At 49.8% G+C, this 25,477-nt stretch overlaps 1 protein-coding gene across 2 annotated transcripts in view; it reads right to left on the bottom strand.

The window, feature by feature from the left end:
• Nucleotides 1-2,316: 2,316 nt before the first annotated feature.
• LOC138287308 (astacin-like metalloendopeptidase) overlaps nt 2,317-25,477 on the bottom strand; it is a 181,891-nt gene continuing 158,730 nt past the window's right edge. The window contains exons 10-12 of one of the 2 annotated variants that reach the window (XM_069227664.1): nt 23,415-23,640; nt 20,380-20,497; nt 2,317-2,611 (exon numbers count right to left, since the gene is read on the bottom strand). In XM_069227664.1, the coding sequence (XP_069083765.1) occupies nt 20,388-20,497; nt 23,415-23,640 (336 nt within the window). In that variant the 3' untranslated portion in view covers nt 2,317-2,611; nt 20,380-20,387. The remainder of the gene's footprint in view (nt 2,612-20,379; nt 20,498-23,414; nt 23,641-25,477) is intronic. The other variant, XM_069227665.1, reaches the window with a different exon arrangement.

The following is a 25,477-nucleotide window of genomic DNA, read 5'->3' as shown; positions in this document are numbered from 1 at the left end:
CAGGGGTCTTGGCATGTGTCTTTGGTTTCAGTCTGGATCACAGGGAACATTTGCGGGGTGGTTCTCGTTCTGCAGGGAGAGGGGTGCTGGTGGCCTGTTGGTCCTGTGGCGGGTCCTTCTGGCCACTAGCGGCAGCGGAGGTGCAAGGCTGTTCAGATGTTCGGCTAGTGGCAGGGGCCCGCTGTTGTGTGACTGCCTCATAATGTTGGCCATGTCTGCCAGCACCCCTGCTATGGAGATCAGGGTGTTGTTGATAGCCTGCAAGTCCTCCCTGATTCCCTGGCACTGTCCCTTCTGCAGCCGCCTGTTCTCCTGCACAATGTCCAGGATCTGGCTCACTGTGTCCTGGTAATGTTGATATGCTCCCAGGATCTCTGCAAGTGCCTCCTGGAGAGTCGGTTCCCTGGGCCTGTCCTCTCCCTGGTGCACAGCACTCCTCCCAGTTTCCCTGTTGTCCTGTGCCTCTGTGACCTGAATCGTGTGCCCACTGCCACTGACCCCAGGTCCCTGATTGTCTTGGGTATGAGGTGTGCCCTGGGGTCCCTGTAGAGGTGAACACACTGCTGATTGAAGTGTCCTGGCTGGGGACAGAGGTATTTGTACGCTGGGTGGGTACTATGATGTTTCCTGATGGGGGAGGCTCTGTGGTGGTGTGTGACTGGGCCTGGGTAACCGGCTGTCCAGAGGTCCCTGATGGGCCAGGTTGGTCATCCAGATTCTGAAGTCCAGAGTTGCTGTCATCACTGTGGGTCTCTTCTGTGGAAGGGCTAAATATTGCTGGCACCTCCTCTCCGCTGACATTGGCTGGGGTACCTGTGGAGATGTAAATCCTGTGTTATTGTTTCTGTGTCTGACATATTGTGCATCCATGGCTTGCCCTCTTTGGTTGTATTTGCCCTGTCAGTTTTCACTTGTGTACGTTGGTATGTGGTGGGATAGCTGATTCTCTCTAGTGTGCATGCTTTAGTGATAGGTGTCCATGCAGGTCTGTGAGTGGTGTCCATGCATTGGTATGGCATGCTGGGCTTGGCAAGGGGATGAGTGTGATATGATTGCGGGGTGTGTGGGAAGTGGTAGAGTGATGGGAGTAAGGGTGAGGGTGGGGGTATGTGATGGCATCAGGTAGGGGGGTAGTAGTAGTATAGAGTTAACTTACCAGAGTCCAGTCCTCCTCCTACTCCGGCCAGGCCCTCAGGAGGCATGATTGCTAAGACTTGCTCCTCCCATGTTGTTAGTTGTTGGGGAGGAGATGGGGGTTCACCGCCAGTCCTCTGTACAGCAAGTTGGTGTCTTGCTGCAATGGAACGTACCTTCCCCCGTAGGTTGTTCCACCTCTTCCTGATGTCATCCCAAGTTCTTGGGTGCTGTCCCACGGTGTTGACTCTGTCCACGATTCTCCGCCATAGCTCCATCTTCCTAGCTATAGATATCTGCTGCACCTGTGCTCCAAAAAGCTGTGGCTCTACCCTGATGATTTCCTCCACCATGACCCTGAGCTCCCCCTCTGAGAATTGGGGGTGTCTCTGTGGTGCTATGGGTGTTGTGTGAGGTGTGTAGGTGAGGGTGTGTAGGGTGATGTGCTGGGGTGTGTGATGTGGAGTACATGGGTGGTGTATAGGTGTAGGTAGTGTGTGTATCTGGTTTTGTCTGTGGTGCTGGTGTCAGTATCATTCCAATGGTTTGTAGTTGTAAAGAGTTGTGGGTAATGTGGGTGTGTTTTATAGTGGTGCGGTGTATGTATGGGTGTCAGGTGTGTGTTGTTTGAATTGTCCAATGTGGTGTTGTTTTGTTTGAGTGTGTGCATTTTGAGCGCAGTGGTATGTACCGCCAATGGTTTACCGCCATTTAATGTCCGCCGCAGTGATTCGTGTGTCATAATGTGGTGGGCGTTGTTCTGTTGGCGTAACGGTATGGGTTTTGATGCCTCCAGTTTATCACTGACCTTTGGACTGGCGGAATTCTGTATGTGGCTGAATAGTGACGGATTGGTGTGTGTGTGTCATAATATGGTAAATGGATATCTGCCATGGCGGTAAGTTTGCAGCAGTCAGCGTGGTGGTAAGTGGGATTTACCCCCAATGTCATAATGAGGGCCATAATGTTTTTATAATGAAGCTGGTGGAGACTTTCCCAATGGGTATGAGATCTGTTGCTGGCATCACAATATGGCGGTTCAGTCAGAGAAGCATGGACAAGAGTTGTGCTGTTTCCTTTGCAATTTGGTTTAAATCCACCATTTAGTGCTTAAATTGTAATTAATGAAGCTCTTCTTCCTCAGGGTGGTTTCCCTATGCCTTTTAAAACGCGTGCCTCAAGGGAAAATTACCTCCTCTAGGAATCTTGAATTTCGTCACTGTCATATATTGATCTAGTGTTACCAACATTGTTATTTGCCACAAAGGATATATTTATTGAATGAATAGGTTAATACAAAACTGCTGTTAGCTGTGAAGTGATCGCTGTTGAAAACCAGTCGCAACGTCTTTCCATAAGAGGTGATGTTTGTGCGGGATTGTTTGCAATACACGCCCAGTAGAGCAGACAACGGTTTTGCATCATCATAGATTTTGAGAGAGTGGTCATGCAGTTTGGACACCAGTGTCAGTGATACCTGTTTGCAATGGAAACAAAAGATTAGGAGGTTTAACCAAAAGGGGAGAAACAGATACTGTTCAGTCTAAAATACTGCAGACTCTTAGACTACTCAAGCTGCACATCGAACACTTCCAAAAACTTTAATTAAGGAAACTGAAGTGGTCTAAGGAGCAAATGACATGTAATGTGAAATAAGAAACTGGGAGGCAGTTATCCTGTGCCAAGTTTGTCCTGGTCTAGATCATAATCTTTACTCCAAAATGTCAACTTACACAAATGTCAGCCCCAAAACTGTTGCTGACATCAGATATGTATCACTCTACCAAGATGTCAACATGGTTAATTTGGTGTCCCTACTCCACTCCCAGCCTACTGCGGAAAGATACCAGGTCAACATTTTATTATGTTTTTATTAGGTATGTATGTGTGTGTCAGCATTTATTTAGTCAACATGTTGATGTTGAGATTTCTCCCTGTTGAAATGTTGTAGGTATAATAATTTCTGTCATGTACAAAACAGGTAAGTTTTGAGCCTTCTTCAGCACTTTCTGGAGTTCACCTTGTAGAAGGCTGGCTCTCTATGTAGTGTGCAAAACCAGGCACACTATACTGGGGGTCCAGGCAACCACACATTGATTTCCCGAGGTAAAAAGTAGACCACCTAATGCTCCAATTGTTAAGGTAGCTGGTCGAGCAGTTAGGCTAATCCAGGAGATGTGCTAAGAATTTGCTGTACTCACAAATCCAATCATGCACCACACACACTCAATGAATAACTTAAGACCAGAATTTATAACAATACTTCAGACTGTTATATACATTTTAATACCAAGATCTTTAAGATACGTTAAGTACTTTTTGAGTTATGGCTTTTCCAAGTTTTAATAAAGTTAGTCTTTCTGTGCGTAATTACGCACCATAGGGGTCAATAGGCAGTCACTTTTAAAAATGCATTATAAATTGTACAGTTGAGTTAACAGTCTCTTCTTTTGCAGGGTGGTCGAAGTAGTCAGTGGGCACACTGTGTCAGCTGGAGAGCCTCGGGCGGCTCCCGGTTCCGGCGGGAGCAGTGATGGAAAGTCTCTTGGCGCAGGCACAGGGCCACCTGGAGGGGCCACTTGGAAAAGAAGCTGGTTTGCAGATTTAAAGGTGGTGCCTTGGGGTTCCCTTGGGCTGTTGAGGTCACAAGGGGTTAGGGATCTGGGGCACACAGCAGATCCCTCGATGCATGAAGTGTCCCTCACTGCTTTGCAGGTTCCTTTGGTTTCTTGAGTGGTGCCTCCACCCACAAGGAAGATCTCGGGATATTTATGAAGCCTGGACGTCCTCAGGGTCTTCTGAGGTCTGTCCAGTGGTCAGCTCCTCTGCAGCGGTGATTGTCGGGACTCTGGTGCAGCAAGGATGGGTCTTGGAGCCTCTTCTGTTGCAGCAGATCCTCTGTTCTCATCCTGTCGGGTTCTATGGTGCTGTCTTCTTTTCTTCCAGATAAATCTAAATTCTTGGTCTAGGGGAGCCTATTTAATACTGAATTTAGTGGCCGTTTTAGGGGGAACCTTGTATTGTTCAATGGGACACTTACACTTGGGTGGCTAGACCCACTACAGCGACGACTTCCTGTGGGAAGGGTCACTTCACTAAACCTATTTGGATATTTTCCTGGCATCCAACATAGTGGAAAATGAAATGGGGGGGTCTACCTCGCCTGCAAGCCCCTTAGGGGTGGTGCATGCTCAGTGAGACCCCTCCTCCTACCCTTTGTGTGATTGCCCACCTGTGCTCCCGCCATAAGTGGGGGTTGACAAAGGGGGAAGCCATCTGCTGCAAGCAGCATACCTGGGGGCTCGTGTTTCAATGGCAGTAGCCCTTTGAAGCTCACCACCAGGACAGTGCACATTCCTGAGGGAGAGGGTGTTAGCTCCTCCACCCAGGAAGGGCATTGTTTTACAAACCAGAGATCTATGGCTCTCCTCCAGGTTTGTATATTGGTTGTCTGGAAGTGGCAGGCTGCATGGAACCAGTCACCAACTATGCCAGTTAGATTAGCTTTTGCAGGTGGCACCTCTACATTGACACCTGGGTACTTTTGGCGATAAATCCATTACTGGTACCAGCTTGGATTTATCATCCTGAGCTGTTTGATACCAAACAACCCAGGGTGCAGAGTGGCCATCATGTAGCTGGGTAACTCGTGTTTGACCAGTGTCCAGTACATGCACTTAAAATGGCTGCTCTGTTAACTCACTATGTCCCAGGTTTGGCAAGGTCATACTGGGGGCATATTTCTCATGCAGCTATGCTCTCACATATAGTATGGTACACCCTGCCTTAGGGATGTAAGGCCTACCAGAGGGGTGACTTACCCATATCATACACAGGGGTGGACAGGGCATACAGGGAGTGTGCCATGTCAAGTTTACCTTTTTAGGTTTGCCCCAGTATACTCAGCCTGCACTGGCAGTACTGGGTGCATTTGGGTGCAGGGCCCTAGAGGGTGGCACAATCAGTGCTGCTGCCCTCAGGGGCCTACTCATACTATCCCATGCCCTGGGTACTGGGTACCCATTTACTAGGGTCTTATAGTGATATGCAAGAGGGTATCCAATTGTGCCAAGCATCACAGCAGATTTAGGGAAAGAGCTCTGGCCCAGGGAACCTGGTTAGCAGGGGCCCTGGGCACTACAACTTCTAGGACACATCAACATCAGGCAAAAAGTGGGGGCTAACCATGCAAAAAGAGGCCTCCTCTCACACACCTAAAGAGAGAGAGATGAACTGGAAGAGAGTCAAAACATGTTTCTGATGATTCTACAAAAAGTCTATAGTTACTCCTCTCCATTGAATCTTGGAATCTACCCAGGGTTCCATGCTTCTTTATGCATAATTTAAAGAGCACACTGTGCCTGAAGGGTCATTGTTTTCGACTTAATATGGGTGCACCTTTGTGCAAGGACAAAGTTATGTTTCTTTGATAAGCTTTAATAAGAGTAAACCACGTGCCAGCAACTGCTTTTCCCTGATGGCTTGGATGGTACTCAGTTCAGCATGAATAGCACGAGCTAATCATATGCTTAAGGTTTTTGCTGCAGAAATGACAAAAGGCTTTGTTGCTTGTGTTCCTTGTCAGAGATGGTGCTGTGCTAATCCAATACTTGAAATCTATGGTAGAAAGAGAGACATATGAGGTGGACATATGTAGAGTGCTGTGGGATTGAAGAGTGCTAAATATAAAGGAGCTACTTTCCACCTAAAACTTGGAAACTACCCAGGCTTCCTTAACTCTTATTGTGCAAAGTGGATAGTGTGTGCTGTGATATTCAACATTGTGTTACACCACGTCATGCAATGCTTCAGTGTCACATTGTGCATGGTAGCTAAGGTTTTACACACTATAGAAACCAATGCAAATTTCCTTTTGCCTCTTGTTAAAAGAAAAGCAAAAAACATTTCCAAACATTTAGGCCCTCATTACATCATTGGCGGCAAAAGCCGCTTACCGCTGTGCAGAAGACCGCCAACACACTGCCGTGGTAGCAGAATTCCGCCACGGTCATTATGACCCACTGCTAGGAATCCGCCAAAATTTAGACACCCACACAAGTCCGCCACACCAAAGGTCAGTGATAAACTGGCGACAACAAAACCTCCACCGTCACGCCAACAGAAATATGCCCACACTATCACGACCCATGAATCCACTCGGCGGTCTTTCAACCGCGGTATTCCATTGGCGGTACACACCGCCGCGCTCAAAATACACACACTCTTACAAAACACAGCCACATTGAACAAATCGAAATACACACACCTGATAAACATACACACACCACTCCTACACACCCAATACAATATAAAACACACACCCACATCACCCACAAACCCCTACGACCAAAATACCGAAAGAAGGCCAGAGAGAGACACTACAAACAACTACCAAGCATCCACAGGCACACAATACCATCACTCCCATAACTTCCACGCACCTCACACTACACACCACTAATTATCACCTCACACATCACAACACACACCACCCCACACATCACCCACACCACCCCATGGCACGGCAAAGACACCCCAGTTTCTCTGAGGAGGAGCTCAGGGTCATGGTGGAGGAAATCGTCCGGGTAGAGCCACAGCTATTCGGATCACAGGTGCAGGACCTAGCTAGGAAGATGGAGCTATGGCGTAGAATCGTGGACAGGGTCAATGCAGTGGGACAGCACCCAAGAAATAGGGATTACATCAGGAAGAGGTGGAACGACCTATGGGGGAAGGTGCGTTCCGTGGTATCAAGACACCACCTTGCGGTTCAGCGGACTGGCGGCGGACCCCCGCCTCCTCCCCCACAACTAACAACATAGGAGGAGCAAGTCTTGGTGATTCTGCATCCTGAGGGCCTCGCAGGAGTAGATGGAGGAATAGACTCTGGTAAGTCAAACCTTAACTATTATATCCCCCACCCTACCTGTATGCTATCACATACCCCCACCCTTGACCTCACCCCCATCAGTCCAACTCCTCACAAATGTCCAAATATCACAAACCACCCATCCCAACACCAAGCCCTGCATGCAACAACAAAGCATGGACACCCATCACCAAAGCATGGCCACTCAACATACCCATACACCCCCCTAAAACACCATCACAAAAGGTCCCACACAGGAATGCAAGCACTGGGGTACACGGTCACCCCCCATTGCACACCATGGCACACACAGATGCAATAAACATCCTTTTATACCCCTGCAGGACCCCTACCCAACGTCACCAGACAGGAGGGTCCACACATGTCCACACCACCAACAGAAGAGGCCCACAGTGATGACAGCACCTCTGTCCAACTGGACATCCTGTGGGATGGCGGATAGCTGACATCAGGTCTGGCTCCAACTGGGCACACAGTTCCAGGATTGTGGCACTATCAAGCCTGTAGGTGATGATCACATGTCTTTCCTCCATTGTTGACAGGTCCACCAGCGGTCTGTACACCGGAGGATGCCGCCATCTCCTCACATGTCCCAGCGGACGGTGCCTATGAAGGACAACAGCGAGCACAGAGTCAACCAACTCAGAGGTACGTACACACAGCTTATACAGAACACGATTCATAATCTGAAATTTGCATGTATGAGTGTTTAGGCAAGGCCTAGGTATGTGTGATGCAGTAACAAATTAAGCCATGTGGGTGGCTGCCTGACCTGTAAAGTGGGACAATGGGATGTGAGGTAACTGCGCTGGCGTTGTACACCGTCGCGGTAGGCAGTTGAAGACCGCGGCACAATTCTGCATTGGTTAACATTGGACCCTATGGGTCCCAGGAGCCAATGACGATGTACCCCGGCGGTGACGGTACGCACCGCTGCGGACGTCACCGCCATTTTCTATCTGTTCAATCACTCGATACCTGATCTTCGACAGGAGAGGACCTACACTGCAAGTGCTGCTGGGACCTCAGTCTGGAAGAGACAATGGCTCGTGCGTCTGGGGAAAAGGCCCCTGCCTTCACCACGGAGGAGTTAGAGAAACTCGTGGATGGGGTCCTCCCCCAGTACACGCTACTCTATGGTCCTCCAGACAAACAGGTAAGTACACTGGGAGCATACTGTATGGGCTATGCCTGTGTGGAGTGGGGTGGATGAAAGATGGGGGGGGAGAATGTGGTGTGCATGAAACAACGGTGAGGGCATGTGCCAAGTGGCAAGGGTAGGGATGGGGACCAATGACTGTGATGGTGCAGTTGGTAATAACTTTTCTTTTTCCCCTGTAAAATTCATGTAGGTCAGCGCCCACCAGAAGAAGGACATCTGGCGTGCCATCGCCAAGGACGTCCGGACCCTGGGGGTCTATCACAGACGGAGCACCCACTACCGTAGGAGATGGGAGGACATTCGCCGATGGAGCAAAAAGAAGGCGGAGGCCCAGCTGGGGAGGGCCTCCTGTGATGCTATTAATTGTGTTTGACCAATGACTTTGTGTTTCACCACTGTGCATATTAGTTGCTCAAAGTTCACCAGTAGCACGTTATGGGGGTCATTACGACCGCCAGGGGTAATGTGGCGTGGTACCGTTGCACCGCCGGGGCCGACGGTTTCCCGCCGTTTTAGCCCAGGCGGTGATAATCCGCCAGGGCTGTGCTGCATGCAGCGCTGCCCTGGGGATTATGACCCCCCCTACCGGCAGCCTGTTTCTGGCGGTTTGCACCGCCAGCAAGAGGCTGGCGGTAAGGGGTGTCCTGGGGCCCCTGGGGGACCCTGCACTGCCCATGCTACTGGCATGGGCATGGGCAGTGCAGGGGCCCCCTAACAGGGCCCCGGGCAGCTTTTCATAGCAGACAATGAAAAGCTACTGCACCCGTCGCACAGCCACAACACCGCCGGCTCCATTAGGAGCCGGCTCCTATGTTGCGGCCTCATCCCCGCTGGGCCGGCGGGCGTAAACTTGGTTGGCGCCCGCCGGCCCAGCGGGGATGTCGTAATGGGGTCTGCGGGAGTGCGGCCGCATTGGCAGGCTGCGGTAGCCGCCCGCCAAGCTCGTAATGACCCCCTATATATTTTGTTCAGTTTAGCTGCCTATTGGCTTTGACATGGCATTAGACATTACATTTGATATTTAGGTTAGCTGCCTATTGGCTTTAACGTAGGGTTAGACATTGCAGTTGAGACATTACAGATGAGCTGTGTTTTTCCAAGCTGCGTTTTTCCACAAGATGGACCAAGCTGTTTTCTTCACACCAGACCTTAGCTGATAAGAGCACGTAGATTTTGTGTTTACCTCGCAAACCAGTCTGAGAATGGGGAGCTCAGGAGAATTGGCCTCTCTCCAAGGTTCTTCGGCTCTCACACTGAGTTTGCTTTTAAGGATGACTCTGGGCTACAGAGAGGTAGATTGAATCTGCTTGACTTCAGACTGGAACTAGACGTCAGTTGCCTGCCTCCCGCTTGGGTAGAGAATCTCTTTCTCGCAGTTGACCGGAGTCATCAACTCGCAGACCCCAGAAAGATGAAGCTGAAAATAGGCCCTACCGCCTTGCCCATACGGTGATGAATTTTGACTTTTATGCTTTGCTTTGAAGTTATGCTATAATATAATCCCCTATATTTGCTGTGTACATTGCCACTGAGAAGTACTTTGATATATTTTGCTTTCATTGCTGCGACTACTTTTGAACGTGTGCTTCCAATCTACTAATTTCCTCTCTCAGGAAATTGTGGGTGGGGATTTAATAACAATAAATGTCTTCTTTAAACTCAGAAGTGCATTCCAGAGAGGTTCTGTAAGCTCGGTTATGAGATAAGAGGGAAAGCAGAACACCTCCCAACGTGGGAGGGGTGCCCGTCGCACCATGACCCCCCTGATGTTCAGGATCCTGGCGGTGGCGTACCCGGAGTTGGAAGGGCACTTGAGGGCATCACAGCAGCCACAAGGGGGTGAGTACACTCTCATTCAGTTGATTCAGCGCGCAGTGGAGGTGTCTGGGTGGGGGAGGTGGGCTGTGGGTTTCCGTAGGCCAGGGCGAGTGTGCTAGTTAGGTCCCCTTCTTCTGGCAGACCCTGTAGCACCCCACCCCACCTGTATTTAGTGCCAACTACACCTAGTCAGACTCCTGTGACATCCATGTGTGCAGATGTCGGCCATAGTCTTGTAGGCTATGTCCCAGGGATTGAATAGTGGACCCCAAGTGCGCAGCGTAGTGCAGGGGGCTTCTGTGTCTGTTGTGTCCGCCAACGGTAGCGGTAACACATGCACTCAACATGTCTTTCTTCTGTCTTGCCCCCCTTTTTGTGGTCTTCCTGTTCTTGTGTGCATTAGCATCATTAGGCGGAGGAGCAGTGGCACCGGACCAGGAGGGAGCTGCATCCCACATGGCCCTGGAGGGCGACACTACGGATTCTGAATTCATCAGTGGGACGGAGGGCGAGGGGAGCTCCACAGCGGGGACAGGAGCTGACACCAGTGATAGGGACTCGCCCTCTGATGGGAGCTCCCTTGTGGTGGCGGCCACATCTGTGCCCCCTGCATCTACAGGTACAACCGCCACCCCCCCTACCAGCACCGCCCTCCCAGCAGACCCTCAGCCTTTGCCCCGTGCCCGCTCGACCAGGAGGGTGAGCATCACCTTTGCCCCAGGCACCTCAGGCCCTGCCCCAGTCACCCCTGCTGCCCTCAGTGAGGAGGTCATTGACCTCCTTAGGTCCCTCACTGTTGGGCAGTCTACCATTTTGAATGCCATCCAGGGTGTAGAGAGGCAGTTACAACAAACCAATGCATTCTTGGAGGGCATTAATTCTGGTCAGGCAGCCCTTCAGCATGCATTTCAGACTCTGGCCTCAGCACTGATGGCAGCCATTGTCCCTGTCTCTAGCCTCCCCCCTCCAACTTCCTCCACCCAGAACCAATCCCCTGTACCTCAGCCTATCCCAAGCACACCATCAGACCACCATGCTCACACCACAACACACAAAGGAAGCTCAGGCAAACATAAGCACCACACATCCCACAGGCACTCACGCAAGCATCACACACATGCAGACACACCATCATCCACTGCCTCCACTGTGTCCCCCTCCTCCTCGTCTCCCTCTTCCCTCCCAGTCTCGTCTCCACTCACACCTGCATGCACTACATCTACAGTCACTACATCCATCACCAGCACACCCACCACCACACCACGCTCATGTGCAGTCACCACCCCCACTACCATTCGCACGTCCTCTGTGTCCTCTCCCAGTGTGTCTGTGACGCCACCTCCCAAGGTACACAAACGCAGGCACACACCCACCCAACAGCCATCCACCTCACGACAGCCTCCAGCGCATGCACCTTCACCCAAAGTCACCAAACGTACACCTCCTACAACCACAACCTCTTCTTCCACTCCCAAACCCCCTCCAGCTACCAGTCCCAGTGTTCCCAAGAAACTTTTCCTGTCCACCCTTGACCTCTTTCCCTCACCTTCCCCACCCCGTCAGTCTCCTAGGGCCGACTCTCCAGGTCCCAACCTAGCACCTCAGCCACAACATCTCTGGGACCAGTGGTGCCAGTAGTCACCGGATTCTGGAGTGCACCAGGCAGCAAGGCAGCCAGTGTGGCACGGAGCCACAGCACGGACAGCCCCCCACCTGTCAAGCATCAAAAGTTGGCCAGTGCCCGGCGGGAGAGGGGGAAGACTCCAGCGACCAAAGCCGCTCCCAAGGGTACAGGTGGGAGTGTGGAGTCAGCTGCGACACCTTCCAAGGTGGGGAAGGGGCACAAGAAACTCAGAAAGTCTGGGAAGAGCAGCACGGCAGAGAAGACCACCAACAGCTGCGCTGCCCAGGAGGCCACCGCCATCAGTCCTGCTGCCCAGGAGGCCACCGCCATCAGCCCCGCTGCCTAGGAGGCCAACGCCATCAGCCCTGCTGCCCAGGAGGCCACCACCATCAGCCCCCTGCCCAGGAGGCAACCGCCATCAGCCCCGCTGGGCCAGAAAGGACCGCCAGCACCAGCCCCGCAGGGCCAGAAAAGACCGCCAGCACCAGCCCCGCTGGGCCAGACAGAACCGCCATCAGCCCCGCTGGGCCAGAAAGGACTGCCAGCACCAGCCCCGCTGGGCCAGAAAGGAGCGCTAGCACCAGTCCCGCTGGGCCAGACAGGACCGCCAGCACCAGCCCCGCTGGGCCAGAAGGGACCACCAGCACCAGCCCCGCTGGGCCAGAAAGGACCGCCAGCCCGAAGCCCCGCTGGGCCAGACAGGACCGCCAGCACCAGTCAAGCTGGGCCAGAAAGGACCGCCAGCCCCGCTGGGCCAGAAAGGACCGCCAGCACCAGTCCCGCTGGGCCAGACAGTACCGCCAGCAGTTGAGTCGCTGCCAAGGACCCCGCCGCAACAAGCACCGCTGAACAGGACACCGCCGCCACAGGCACCGCTGCCAAGGACACCGCCGCCACAAGCACCCCTGAACAGGACACCTCCGCCACAAGCACCGCTGAACAGGACACCGCCGCCACAAGCACCGCTGAACAGGACACCGCCGCAACAAGCACCGCTGGCCCATAAGTGCCAAGGGCACTGACGCTACTGAGTCCGCCACAAGCAGGATGAAGCACTCTGGGCATAAAGCCCCCTCCAGAACCAGTGGAGATTTACACCCACTACCTCTCTCCTTGGCAGGATGAAGCACTCTGGGCACAAAGCCCCCTCCAGAACCAGTGGAGATTTACATCCACTACCTCTGTCCTTGGCAGGATGAAGCACTCTGGGCACAAAGCCCCCTCCAGAACCAGTGGAGATTTACATCCACTAACTCTGTCCTTGGCAGAATTAAGCACTCTGGGGACAAAGCCCCCTCCAGAACCAGTGGAGATTTACATCCACTACCTCTGTCCTTGGCAGGATGAAGCACTCGGGGCACAAAGCCCCCTCCAGAACCAGTGGAGAAAGGCATCCACTACCTCTGTCCTTGGCAGGATGAAACACTCAGGGCACAAAGCCCCCTCCTGAACCAGTGGAGACTGTTATCCACTTGAGAGACTGTGGCTTTGCACTCCCCAGGATTGCACAGTGGGCAAACCACCCACTGTAGAGACTTGAGAGACTGTGGCTTTGCACTCCCCAGGATTGAACAGTGGGCAAACCACCCACTGTAGAGACTTGAGAGACTGTGGCTTTGCACTCCCCACTGTAGAGACTTGAGAGACTGTGGCTTTGCACTCCCCAGGATTGAACCGTGGGCATGGGGCCCCCTCGTGGATTTGGCGTCGTGCACTCAACCGGCTGAGGTGCCCCCCCTTTTCCTTCCCCCTGAGGTGCCTGTTTTATTTCTATCTGATGCCCCTGCAGTGTTCTCGCCGTCATGTTTGGGTATTGAATGTGGGCTTCACCCATGCAGTGTGGGTCCAGTGTTCCACGGACTTCAATGGAGCAATACCTGGACTACTATTCTTGGTGTATATGTATTTGTTTATAGTGTATATATATATATATATTTGCGTACTGGATATTAATAGATTACAATGGTTACACTAATTTCCTTTTGTCTTTGCATTCTTCTGGGAGGTTTGGGGGGTGTAACTGTAATGTATCATGCTGTATTAGTGTGTGTGTTGTCGTGGGTGAGGGTGAGGGTGGGGGTGTTGTGTGTTGCGTGTGTGTGTCCCTGTTTTATCCCTCCCCCCTCCCCTGTGTCGTAGGTGCAGTACTCATCGTGGTCTTCGCCGCCGGCGTTCGTACTCCTGGTAGAGGAGCAAGAAGATAAGGGCAGGGAATATGTGAAGCTCTGGTTCCATGGCGTCCTGGTTCCTCGTGGGGTGTGTAGAGGTGAGCGTTTTCCCTTCGAAGTCCTGTTTCCGCCATGTTTTTGTTTGCGGTGAATCCGCCCCGGAAAAGGTGGCGGATTGGTAGGTTGTGATACTGTGGGCGGTACATTGTCTCCTGCCTGTCTGTTGGCGGTGACCGCCGCGCTGTTTCTTTGTACCGCTGTGGCGGTCGGAGTGTTAAAGTGGCTGTCTTTGTTGGCGGTTTCCGCCACGGTCGTGATTCCATTTTTTTTTTCTGCCGGCCTGTTGGCGGTCTTACCACCGCTTTAACACTGACCGCCAGGGTTGTAATGACCCCCTCAATGTTTAAAAGCCTTCAGCTTTAAAGACAAAAGAACAAGCCATAACACTTCAGTTAATAAACACAACCAATAGGAAAGGATTTTTAGGTCACAGCTGTCAAACAGTCCCCCTGCTTTCAGTACCCAAAGAGTGGGCTTTGGGCCATCCTATGACCAACCTATTTTAGCCACAGGCTTGAGACTTTGTTCTTCATGGTTTGAGTCGGGTCAGTGGAGTATTGAACTCTGACCTAATGCTACTGGATGCTCAGGTGTATCCTCTGACTTCCACTCGAGTGCTTGCATTGAACTGGGTAAGAGACCACTTCCCACCTATAGCCCTCACTGTCTGCCGGCTCCCTCCCTTGCAATTAGCGTTTCATGCAAAATATGCACCCCAGGATATCTGGCACCATGAGAGCAAACAGCCAGGAATGGGGATGCACATCAAGAGATGGGCAAAGGCAGCAGTTACCTAATGAAAAAGTGTGGATATCTTTACAGTTACAACAATTCCTTCACTTACTGGGCAGACTGCAGAGTATTTAGGGGTTGATGAGAGAGTTACCGCTTCCCAGCAGAATCAGTATTCATTTTATAGACCTCAAAATGTTACAGATCCAGAAATCTTTAAGCTATTTGACCACCAGACAGCCTTGTTGAGCTGTTGATCTGCTACGTGGTTGGGAGAAGCGCATTGGATATCTCATGATAGCATGGTGATGTATGCACCACAGAACCAACAGATCTGTTGACTTCTTATCCCATGAGGATTATGGGGGTTATTACAACTTTGGAGGAGGTGTTAATCCGTCCAAAAAGTGACGGTAAAGTGACCGATATACCACCAGCCGTATTACGAGTTCCATAGGATATAATGGACTCGTAATGCGCCTGGTAGTATATCCGTCACTTTACCGTCACTTTTGGGACGGATTAACACCTCCTCCAAAGTTGTAATAACCCCCTCTGTGTCAGTCTACAAGGACAGGTCCAGAGCAGATATAATCCGAATGCGCATACAATACTTTTGAATGCAATATTTCCAAGTGGAAAGTCATTGCTTATCTCGTACAGCTAGACTGATCCGGCCCTCGCGGACCTGCATTCGCCAGCCCTGCATTACCTAGACGAGAGAATTGTAATATGGCTACTAACCACGTCAACCAAACTAATGTACTGGATTTAGCAGAAGGCTGCTGAGCTCCCGACCTTTGTCTACAGGTTACAACATGACCTCAGCAGGTAGTGCATTACCCTTTGCTTTACTCAACCAGCTTGTAGTAAACAGAGTAAGAAATGGTGTATGTGTTAATGCCCTTGGCTATGATGGGCATCTTTGTAAAAGCTAGCAGCATTTGGGCAGCCTGGCTCTCAGTGCAAAACCCAGAGAGATGAATTCAGTCAGTAAAGACAATGGACATTGTTTCTTTGAGTCCTGCACATCAAGGGTGGGTTAGCGTGTCCTCGGGGAGGACAGGTAGGATTTACATGGAAGTGCTATGGCAAAGAATGTTGAATGTGTGCATGAAGGTCCACCTAACAGGGTTAGATATGTTCTGGTGCCTGTCATCAGCGGTACTGCCATCGGCTGCAAGTCTGCCTCCTCGCCTCCCCCTCTTCCAAGAGCAATGTTGACTCTCCCATTTCAGCAATTCAAAGACTGACTCCTCACAGGCCTTAGAAGAATCTCAGTGGGTTTTCTGCCTGTATCCTGGTGTCTACCTGCAACTTTGGCTTCAGATATTAGCAGGCTGACTTAGTATAAGGGTACAACAGAGCTCTCTATATACTTCTTATTCCATTTTACAAAGCAGCCCTTGGACCAGCTCCCAAATCCACCCACCACTCTGCTTGGCTCCAGGAAAGTCCCTTTCATGGTGGTCACAAGGATCAAAGCACTTACTAAAATGTGCCCTCACTGAACTTGATGAAGTAAACCCTTCATCAAAGTGCATGTCTTTAGACCCTATGCGTTGTGACAAAGCAATAACACACTAACACGGTGTGAGCACAAGGTATGGAAAACAACAACCTCTAATTCTAGAGTCCTTGATTTCTTTAACCTGTAGTACGGTGAGAGTAGCAGAGCACAAATCGCATGCCAGAAGTGTTCATTCAGTGTGGGGAGGCAATGCAGGATGCCTTAATAATGGCCAGACCCTTTTACTGTTACACATCATCCACAGGGCTCTCCCAATGCACCTCTCTTCTGGTCTGCAGTACGCAGCGATGTCACAGATGTAGAACATGAGATGCACCTCTCTTCAGGTCTGCACTACGCTGCGATGTCACAGATGTAGAACCCATGATGCACCTCTCTTCTGGTCTGAAGTACGCACCGATGTCACAAGTGTAGAACCTATGATGCACCTCTCTTCTGGTCTGCACTACGCCCCGATGTCACAGATGTAGAACCCATGATGCACCTCTCTTCTGGTCTGAAGTACGCAACGATGTCACAGATGTAGAATCCATGATACACCTCTCTTCTGGTCTAAACTATGCACCAATGTCATAGGTGTAGAACCCATGATGCACCTCTCTTCTGGTTTACACTACGCAGCGATGTCACAGATGTGGAACCCATGATGCACCTCTCTTCTGGTCTGCACTACGCAGCGATGTCACAGGTGTAGAACCCATGATGCACCTCTCTTCTGGTCTGCAGTACGCCCCGATGTCACAGATGTAGAACCATGATGCACCTCTCTTCTGGTCTGCACTACGCCCCGATGTCACAGATGTAGAACCATGATGCACCTCTCTTCTGGCCTGCACTACGCACCGATGTTACAGGTGTAGAACCTATGATGCACCTCTCTTCTGGTCTGCACTACGCCCCGATATCACAGATGTAGAACCATGATGCACCTCTCTTCTGGCCTGCACTACGCAGCAATGTCACAGATGTAGAATCCATGATGCACCTCTCTTCTGGTCTGCACTACGCAACGATGTCACAGATGTAGAACACATGATGCACCTCTCTTCTGGTCTGCACTACGCAGCGATGTCACAGATGTAGAACCCATGAAGCACCTCTCTTCTGGTCTGCACTATCCCCCCTCACAGATGTAGAACCCATGATGTACCTCTCTTCTGGTCTGCACCGCGCAGCGATGTCACAGATGTAGAACACGTGATGCACCTCTCTTCAGGTCTTCACTACGCAGCGATGTCACAGATGTAGAACCCATGATGCATCTCTCTTCAGGTCTGCACAACGCAGCGATGTCACAGATGTAGAACCCATGATGCACCTCTCTTCTGGTCTGCACTGCGCCCCGATGTCACAGATATAGAACCCATGATGTACCTCTCTTCTGGTCTGCACTACGCAGCAATGTCACAGTTGTAGAACCCATGATGCACCTCTCTTCGGGTCTGCACTACCCCCCCTCACAGATGTAGAACCCATGATGTACCTCTCTTCTGTTCTGCACTACGCAGCGATGTCACAGGTGTAGAACCCATGATGCACCTCTCTTCTGGTCTGCACCACACAGCGATGTCACAGATGTAGAACCCATGATGCACCTCTCTTCTGGTCTGCACTACGAAGCAATGTCACGAATGTAGAATCCATGATGCACCTCTCTTCTGGTCTGCAGTATGGAGCGATCTAACAGGTGCAGAACCCGTGATGCACCTCTCTTTTGGTCTGCACTACGCAGCAATGTCACAGGTGTAGAACCCATGATGCATCTCTCTTCTGGTCTGCAGTAGGCAGCGATGTCACAGGTGTAGAACCCATGATGCACCTCTCTTCTGGCCTGCAATACTCAGCAATGTCACAGATGTTGAACCCATGATGCACCTCTCTTCTGGTCTGCAGTACGCACCAATGTCACAGGTGTAGAACCCATGATGCACCTCTCTTCTGGTCTGCACTACGCAGCCATGTCACAGATGTAGAACCCATGATGCACCTCTCTTCTGGTCTGCACTACGCACCGATGTCACAGAAGTAGAACCCATGATGCACCTCTCTATTGGTCTGCACTACGCAGTGATGTCACAGGTGTAGAACCCATGATGCACCTCTCTTCTGGTCTGCACTACACAGCAATGTCACAGATGCAGAACCCATGATGCGCCTCTCTTCTGGTCTACACTACGCACCGATGTCACAGGTGTAGAACCCGTGATGCACCTCTCTTCTGGTCTACACTACGCACGGATGTCACAGATGTAGAACCCATTATGCACTTCTCTTCTGGTCTGCACTACGCAGCGATCTCACAGTTGTAGAACCCATGATGCACCTCTCTTCTGGTCTGCACTAGGTCCGGATGTCACAGATGTAGAACCCATGATGCATCTCTCTTCTGGTCTGCACTACGCAGCGATGTCACAGGTGTAGAACCCATGATGCACCTCTCTTCTGGTCTGCAGTAGGCCTGGATGTCACAGATGTAGAACCCATGATGAACCTCTCTTCTGGTCTGCACTACGCAGCAATGTCACAGATGTAGAACCCATGATGCACCTCTCTTCTGGTCGGCACTACGCAGCGATGTCACAGGTGTAGAACCCATGATGCACCTCTCTTCTGGTCTGAAGTACGCACCGATGTCACAAGTGTAGAACCTATGATGCATCTCTCTTCTGGTCTGCAGTACGCATCGATGTCACAGGTGTAGAACCCATGAAGCACCTCTCTGCTGGCCTGCAGTACGCAGCGATGTCACAGATGTAGAACCCATGATGCACCTCTCTTCTGGTCTGCAGTACGCACCAATGTCACAGGTGTAGAACCCATGATGCACCTCTCTTCTGGTCTGCACTGCGCACCAATGTCACAGGTGTAGAACCCATGATGCACCTCTCTTCTGGTCTGCACTACGCAGCCATGTCACAGATGTAGAACCTATGATGCACCTCTCTTCTGGTCTGCACTACGCAGCCGTGTCACAGATGTAGAACCTATGATGCACCTCTCTTCTGGTCTGCACTACGCACTGATGTCACAGATGTAGAACCCATGATGCACCTCTCTATTGGTCTGCACTATGCAGCGAAGTCACAGGTGTAGAACCCATGATGCACCTCTCTTCTGGTCTGCACTACGCACCAATGTCACAGATGTAGAACCCATGATGCACCTCTCTTCTGGTCTGCACTAGTCCCTGATGTCACAGATGTAGAATCCATGATGCACCTCTCTTCTGGTCTGCACTACGCACCAATGTCACAGATGTAGAACCCATGATGCACCTCTCTTCTGGTCTGCACTACGCAGCCATGTCACAGATGTAGAACCCATGATGCACCTCTCTTCTGGTCTGCACTACGCACCAATGTCACAGATGTAGAACCCATGATGCACCTCTCTTCTGGTCTGCACTACGCAGCTATGTCACAGATGTAGAACCCATGATGCACCTCTCTTCTGGTCTGCACTAGTCCCCGATGTTACAGATGTAGAACCCATGATGCACATCTATTCTGATCTTCATGTTCTGATATCATCATGCTAAGCATTTTCACTACTAAGACATTAAGCGTACACACACGGTGCTGCTCTAGTCTGCAGCAATATCCCACTTCTAAGATGTTGACAGAGAGTGACCAGATTTTAGCAGCTGGAGTCCTTGAGGGAAAGCCGCTTCACAAAGTACCTTAGTACTGTGCAGAACCATGCAATAATGTACCAGTAGTCAGAGCATACAACACTCTGTCAATGCACAGAGGTTGCAGAGATCTGTGCAACGTGCAATGTACAGGGAAATCCTGGTAAGATAGCACGGGGGTTGAGAGCCTCCCACAGACGTCTGTGTGCTGCCTGCAAGGTAGTGGCTTTTATGAGAGGGTTTATAAAACTGCTGTAGAAATGGGCACTTTGCATGTTCATTTCTAGCAAGACAGGAGATAGCTCTGACTAATAGAGGTAAGGGGGAGGAGGATATGTATGCGTGTGCTCTAGAGCTGGGGCGTTGCCTGCTGCTGAGATTTACGTGTGCAGACTTCAAGCACTTTCAAGACTGACACTTTTTGTAAATACACATGTGGTGACCATAAAAGCTGCTTTTCCAATTGGAAGTATTTGCGCGCTTCATGTATGTAGAAAGAGGACTGAATGTGGCTAGGAGCATCGGAATTACCCTCACTGGAGCAGCAATTGAGCCAGAAGCCCCGGTGAAGCTGGGTTCACGTGGGGTTTTAGAGTACTCCTGCCCCCATGGCTGTCACCCATAGTCACCTTGTGCCCTAGTGGCGCCACGATCGTCCAGCTGCAGGCTGGTGATGGAGGGCACCTGTTCGGGTAGTTTGGTGATGTCGTGGTTCCATTTGTGGAAGTATACTTGCCTTGGCAGTTCCTGCAAAGAATAGACAGTTAAATAACGATAAGGGTGCTTCATCTCCAGTACAATCCCCAGCATCAACCAACACCTATAGCACTTTTCACTGAGAATCAGCATCATTTTGCCCACAACACCCTTCACAGTTTCCATCAAGCTACAGGGTAACCAGAACCATCTGTGCTTACCACTGACAGAATCAGCATCATATACAGTACAATCCCACCCCAGGGCTCACCGTGCTAAACCGCGACCAGCGCCACTTATGCTCGCTCATCACTGACGCAAGGAGCATCATCTTCTGCACCATCCACATCAGTAGCAATCCCACCGGTGGTTACAAATAGAAAAATAAGCATCATCTTAATTACAATCCCTATTACAGCTGCCACTAACCTCTGCCTAACAAGCATCTGGGGTGCTTGCCGCTGACACAAGTGGAGTCATCTCCAAAACAACAACCATCAGAAGAATCACCAGTCTACTCCATTAGCAGCAGTCCCTCTGCTTACCACAGACACAACCAGCGCTATCTAGGCCACAATCCCCATCACTCCTGTCATCAACCTACTGCACTTTCCACAGACACAACCAGGACCATATCCACCACAATCCCATCACAGCAGTCATCAATCAACTCTGTAACCAGTACCAAATATGCTTTTCACTAACACAATCATAGTCATCTACAACATCATCTCTGCCACATCATGCGTCACCACACTAAACTGTACCTGTAGTGCCATTAGTTTCAGCTAACACAACCACCATCTCCACCACAAGACCCATTGAATATTTCACCAATCTTCACTGGAGCTGTGCTTACCACTGACACACTAGGCATCATCTCCAACACAAGACACTTCACAGCTGCCACAAATCCACAACATACCCAACACCATCTGTACTTACCACAGACACAATGTGGTCACTAACACAGTCATAGTCATCTACAACATCATCTCTGCCACATCATGCGTCACCACACTAAACTGTACCTGTAGTGCCATTAGTTTCAGCTAACACAACCACCATCTCCACCACAAGACCCATTGAATATTTCACCAATCTTCACTGGAGCTGTGCTTACCACTGACACACTAAGCATCATCTCCAACACAAGACACTTCACAGCTGCCACAAATCCACAACATACCCAACACCATCTGTACTTACCACAGACACAATCCGTGCCATCTCCAATACAAACACTGCCACAAGTGTCTAAACAGTAACCAGCAGCACCTGTGCCTACCTCTGACACAACTAGTGTCATGTCCACCACATGTCACAGGAGTTTAAACAGTAACCAATAACGCAGTGTTTTCAACCGCCACAACAAGCATTAAATCCACCAGAAGACAAGTCAAAGCAGTCACCAACCTATATTGTAAAAAGGCATTGGCTACACTTGCCACTGATTCAAGCAGCGTAACCTACACCACAATTCTCACTGACAAAGTTACAAACCTGTGCTGTAGCTGTCACGATGTCTGCTTAGCACGAACACTGCAGCCACATCTTCACCCAAATACCCTTCACAAGCAGTTACTAGTTCACACCTCCCCACCCCTCACTGCAAGTACCACCTACACAACTAGCATCATGATCACAAAAACCCTGTTACAGCTGCTGTCATCAAAGTTTGAATTAAAAATTGTTTTCTTTAAAAAATGTGCTTGCACTAGACTTGTGTTTTTTTTATTTACTTGGAGTAGAGAAGAAAGATATTTCTTTTCCCACTTGTTTGTATTTTAGGGAGCGTGGACACCTGTATCCTCCCCGCCACCACGCCTACTACATTCCTCCTTAGTCTTCCTCCTATTCAAGGTCCTTTGCTTTTTATATTTTCATCAATATACCTCATCCCCTTCCATTAATCATTACCAAACTCTCTGAGTAGGGATCCCCATCACCACAGGTTTCCTAAAGCACATACACTAGATGATAGGTGCCCCAGCACACCATGAGAGATACCACAGAAGGCGGACTGTCCCAGCATATCATGCCATAGTTCCTAGAGGAAGGACTGATTGGGCATCTCAGGAAGGGCTCTCCCTGTAAATCAGGAAGGATGCCCTAGAGGAAGGGCAGGTCCAGGGACTGTCCTAGCACATCATGAATAATTCCCTGTAGAACAGCTGTCCTATCATCTCAGGACAGAGCCTTCTGAGGAACAGCGGTTGTAGCATCTCAAGAGAGACATTTTAGACGAAGGGCTGCTGCAACATCTCAGGACAGATATCCTATAGGAAGGCATCTCCACATTATGGAAGAGACATTGTACATGGAGATGTTCCCCCATTCCACAAAAGATTCTGTAGAGATATGGCAGTTCAAAAACCCTAAAAGAGACACCCACGAGCAGTGCATATCGAGCATCTCAGGACAGACACTGTAGATGAAGAGCAACTGGAGCAAGCAAGACAGACAAGTGGTCCCAGTAGCCATAGGAGACATTCTTGATAAGGATCTCTCAGCACTAAAGAGGAGACACACTTGAGGAAGGGAGGGTAGTCCCGCCACCTCAAAACACTCTCAAGACAATGGGCAGTTAAAGTGGACAGTTTCCTCCTCTAGGAGAGACACCCCAGAGGAATACTTCAAGTACCAGTAAAGAGACATCATAGAAGGGGTAAAAGTGACATGCTACAAAACAATTGGCCATCATGATTGGGTGACATATTCCAGCAAAGGAGGAGTGCAGAGCCAATGGGTTCCAGTGAGTGTCTGGCACCACCCATGAGAATGTACAGGTTCCCCCAAGATATATTTCAGATTTGATGGCTACAGCTTAGCACCGAGTGACTTCAAGAGACTAATAAGAAGCCCACCCACAGCAACACTTTTGATTAATAAAGCAATAGACCTCTTAACCACCAAATGAATATGGTCTGATGGAGACCTGCTCCATAATGAGAGAGTGTAGACTCACCTGTGCTATAAGTGGCATGGAAACTGTTTAATGCACTTGGACTACTGTGGACAAGCTCCAACAGCAAGGTGTTCCCTGAGGCCAAGAGTGAGAGTCCTTTGCCCTGCCCACAGGTGTTGTCCAGTATGACACGTGAGGTGTTGCTGTTTCCATCATAAACCCGCAGGTAGTTGGACTTACAGTCCACAGAGGGTGTGATATTAAAGTCACTGAGCCACAGGTAAACCTGAGAGGGGGAAATAATCATTATTCATTTCATTAAGCTCATCTGGCCTCTATTTATTTAACTTTCATACAAGTTCCCTGAATAATGTGCAATATTCCTTTTTATCATTTTGCTTAAGGGAATTTGACAGTGTAGTGAGGGCAGCTCTGCAATGTTCGAGACATGACAGAGTGTGTACCTGGTTGCAGTCTTGCTACCAACAGATTCAGATGTCTGCCGTAGACAGGACTGTGCAGAATGGAGTACGCATAGGTTCAGCTCCTTGCTCATGACTATGTGACTCTGTTTTCTGTCTGTTTCCAAGTGGATAGCTTTCCTCCCTGTTGCTGTGCTTGTCCCTCACTCTCCAACGTCCTCCCAACTCTGTTTTCCCACTAAACAAACATGCTGCTGTTCCGACACAGAGCACAGTCAGGTTCTTTGTCCCCTCCATTGCTTTTCTTCCCTCCTTTGCCTTTCCTCTTGCCTTTCTCCCCGTTCGCCTTCCTCTACTGGCCTCTGTCCCAATACCGCTTCCCACAGCTCACCATCCATCGGAATTGGCGTTGCCATGCCGCCTTCAAAATATAGAAAATGTTAAGTTTCCATACATTCAAGAGGGCCATCATATTTATTACATTAAATTCAACATGATATCCACCATGAAGCATAGATACTAACATTTGTATAATTTCAAGGTGGCCACTACATTACAGGACACGAATAATAGCCATTTTGAAAGTATGGAAAGTAAGATTCTCTTCCAGAGGATCCTCATCAATGGTCATAAGCACTGAATATTCCCGCCCATGTGCGGGGACCCCGGATCACATATTAAAAACATATATGTGTCGCAAAAAAATGTATGTAGTAATTTATATGGAAAATGTCACTTACCCAGTGTACATCTGTTCGTGGCATGTAGTGCTTAGGTGTTATTAAAAGTTGTTGTTTTGCCTAAATGTAGCATGTTTGAATATATTTAACAATCCATCTAGTTAATCCTTGTTTAGACATAGGATTACCTTTATGTTGTTGTTGAAAAGCAACAAAAAGCTTTTTACTTTTTCTAAACTCTTTTGTCCTATTCACATAATACATTAGAGCTCTTTTAAGATCAAGAGTGTGGAGGGCTCTTTCTGCAGTTGAATCTGGCTGTGGGAAGAAGACTGGCAATTCCACTGTTTGGTTTATGTGAAAAGGTTATACAACCGTCGGCACCAATTTTGGATTAGTTCTAAGTAGAAGTTTATGTTTGTGTACTTGGAAAAAAGGTTCCTCAAGAGTGAATGCTTGTATTTCACTAACTCTTCTTAATGAAGTAATCACTACTAGGAAAGCAACTTTCCAAGTTAGAAATTGAGGGCCATATGTATACTTTTTGACGCACAACTGCGCCAACGCAGTTGTGCGTAAAATATTTTACCGCGGCTAACGCAATTCCAACGCACCATGCGGGCGCCTTATTTAAGGAATGACGTTAGCCGGCGCTGCGGACTGGTCTGAGTAAAAAAAATGACTCACACCAGGCAGCACCGGTGTAGGGAACAATGGGCGTTGTGCGTCAAAAAATGGTGCAAGGCAGGTCTGAGGCAAAAATCATGCCTCAAACCGGACTTGCGCCATTTTTTGAAGCACAATCCCCATTGACACGACTCCTGTCTTAGCAAAGACAGGAGTCATGCCCCCTTGCCCAATGGCCATGCCCAGAGGACCTCTGTCCCCTGGGCATGGTCATTGGGCACAGTGGCATGTAGGGAGGCCAAAATGAGGCCCCCCTATGCCACTTAAAAAAAAAAAAAAAATACTTACCTGAACTTACCTTAACTTACCTGGGATGGGTCCCCCCATCCATGGG

The sequence above is a fragment of the Pleurodeles waltl genome, chromosome 4_1 (assembly GCF_031143425.1).
Source record: "Pleurodeles waltl isolate 20211129_DDA chromosome 4_1, aPleWal1.hap1.20221129, whole genome shotgun sequence".
Classification (NCBI taxonomy): Eukaryota; Metazoa; Chordata; class Amphibia; order Caudata; family Salamandridae; genus Pleurodeles; species Pleurodeles waltl.
This window is presented reverse-complemented; position numbering and strand designations above follow the sequence as displayed.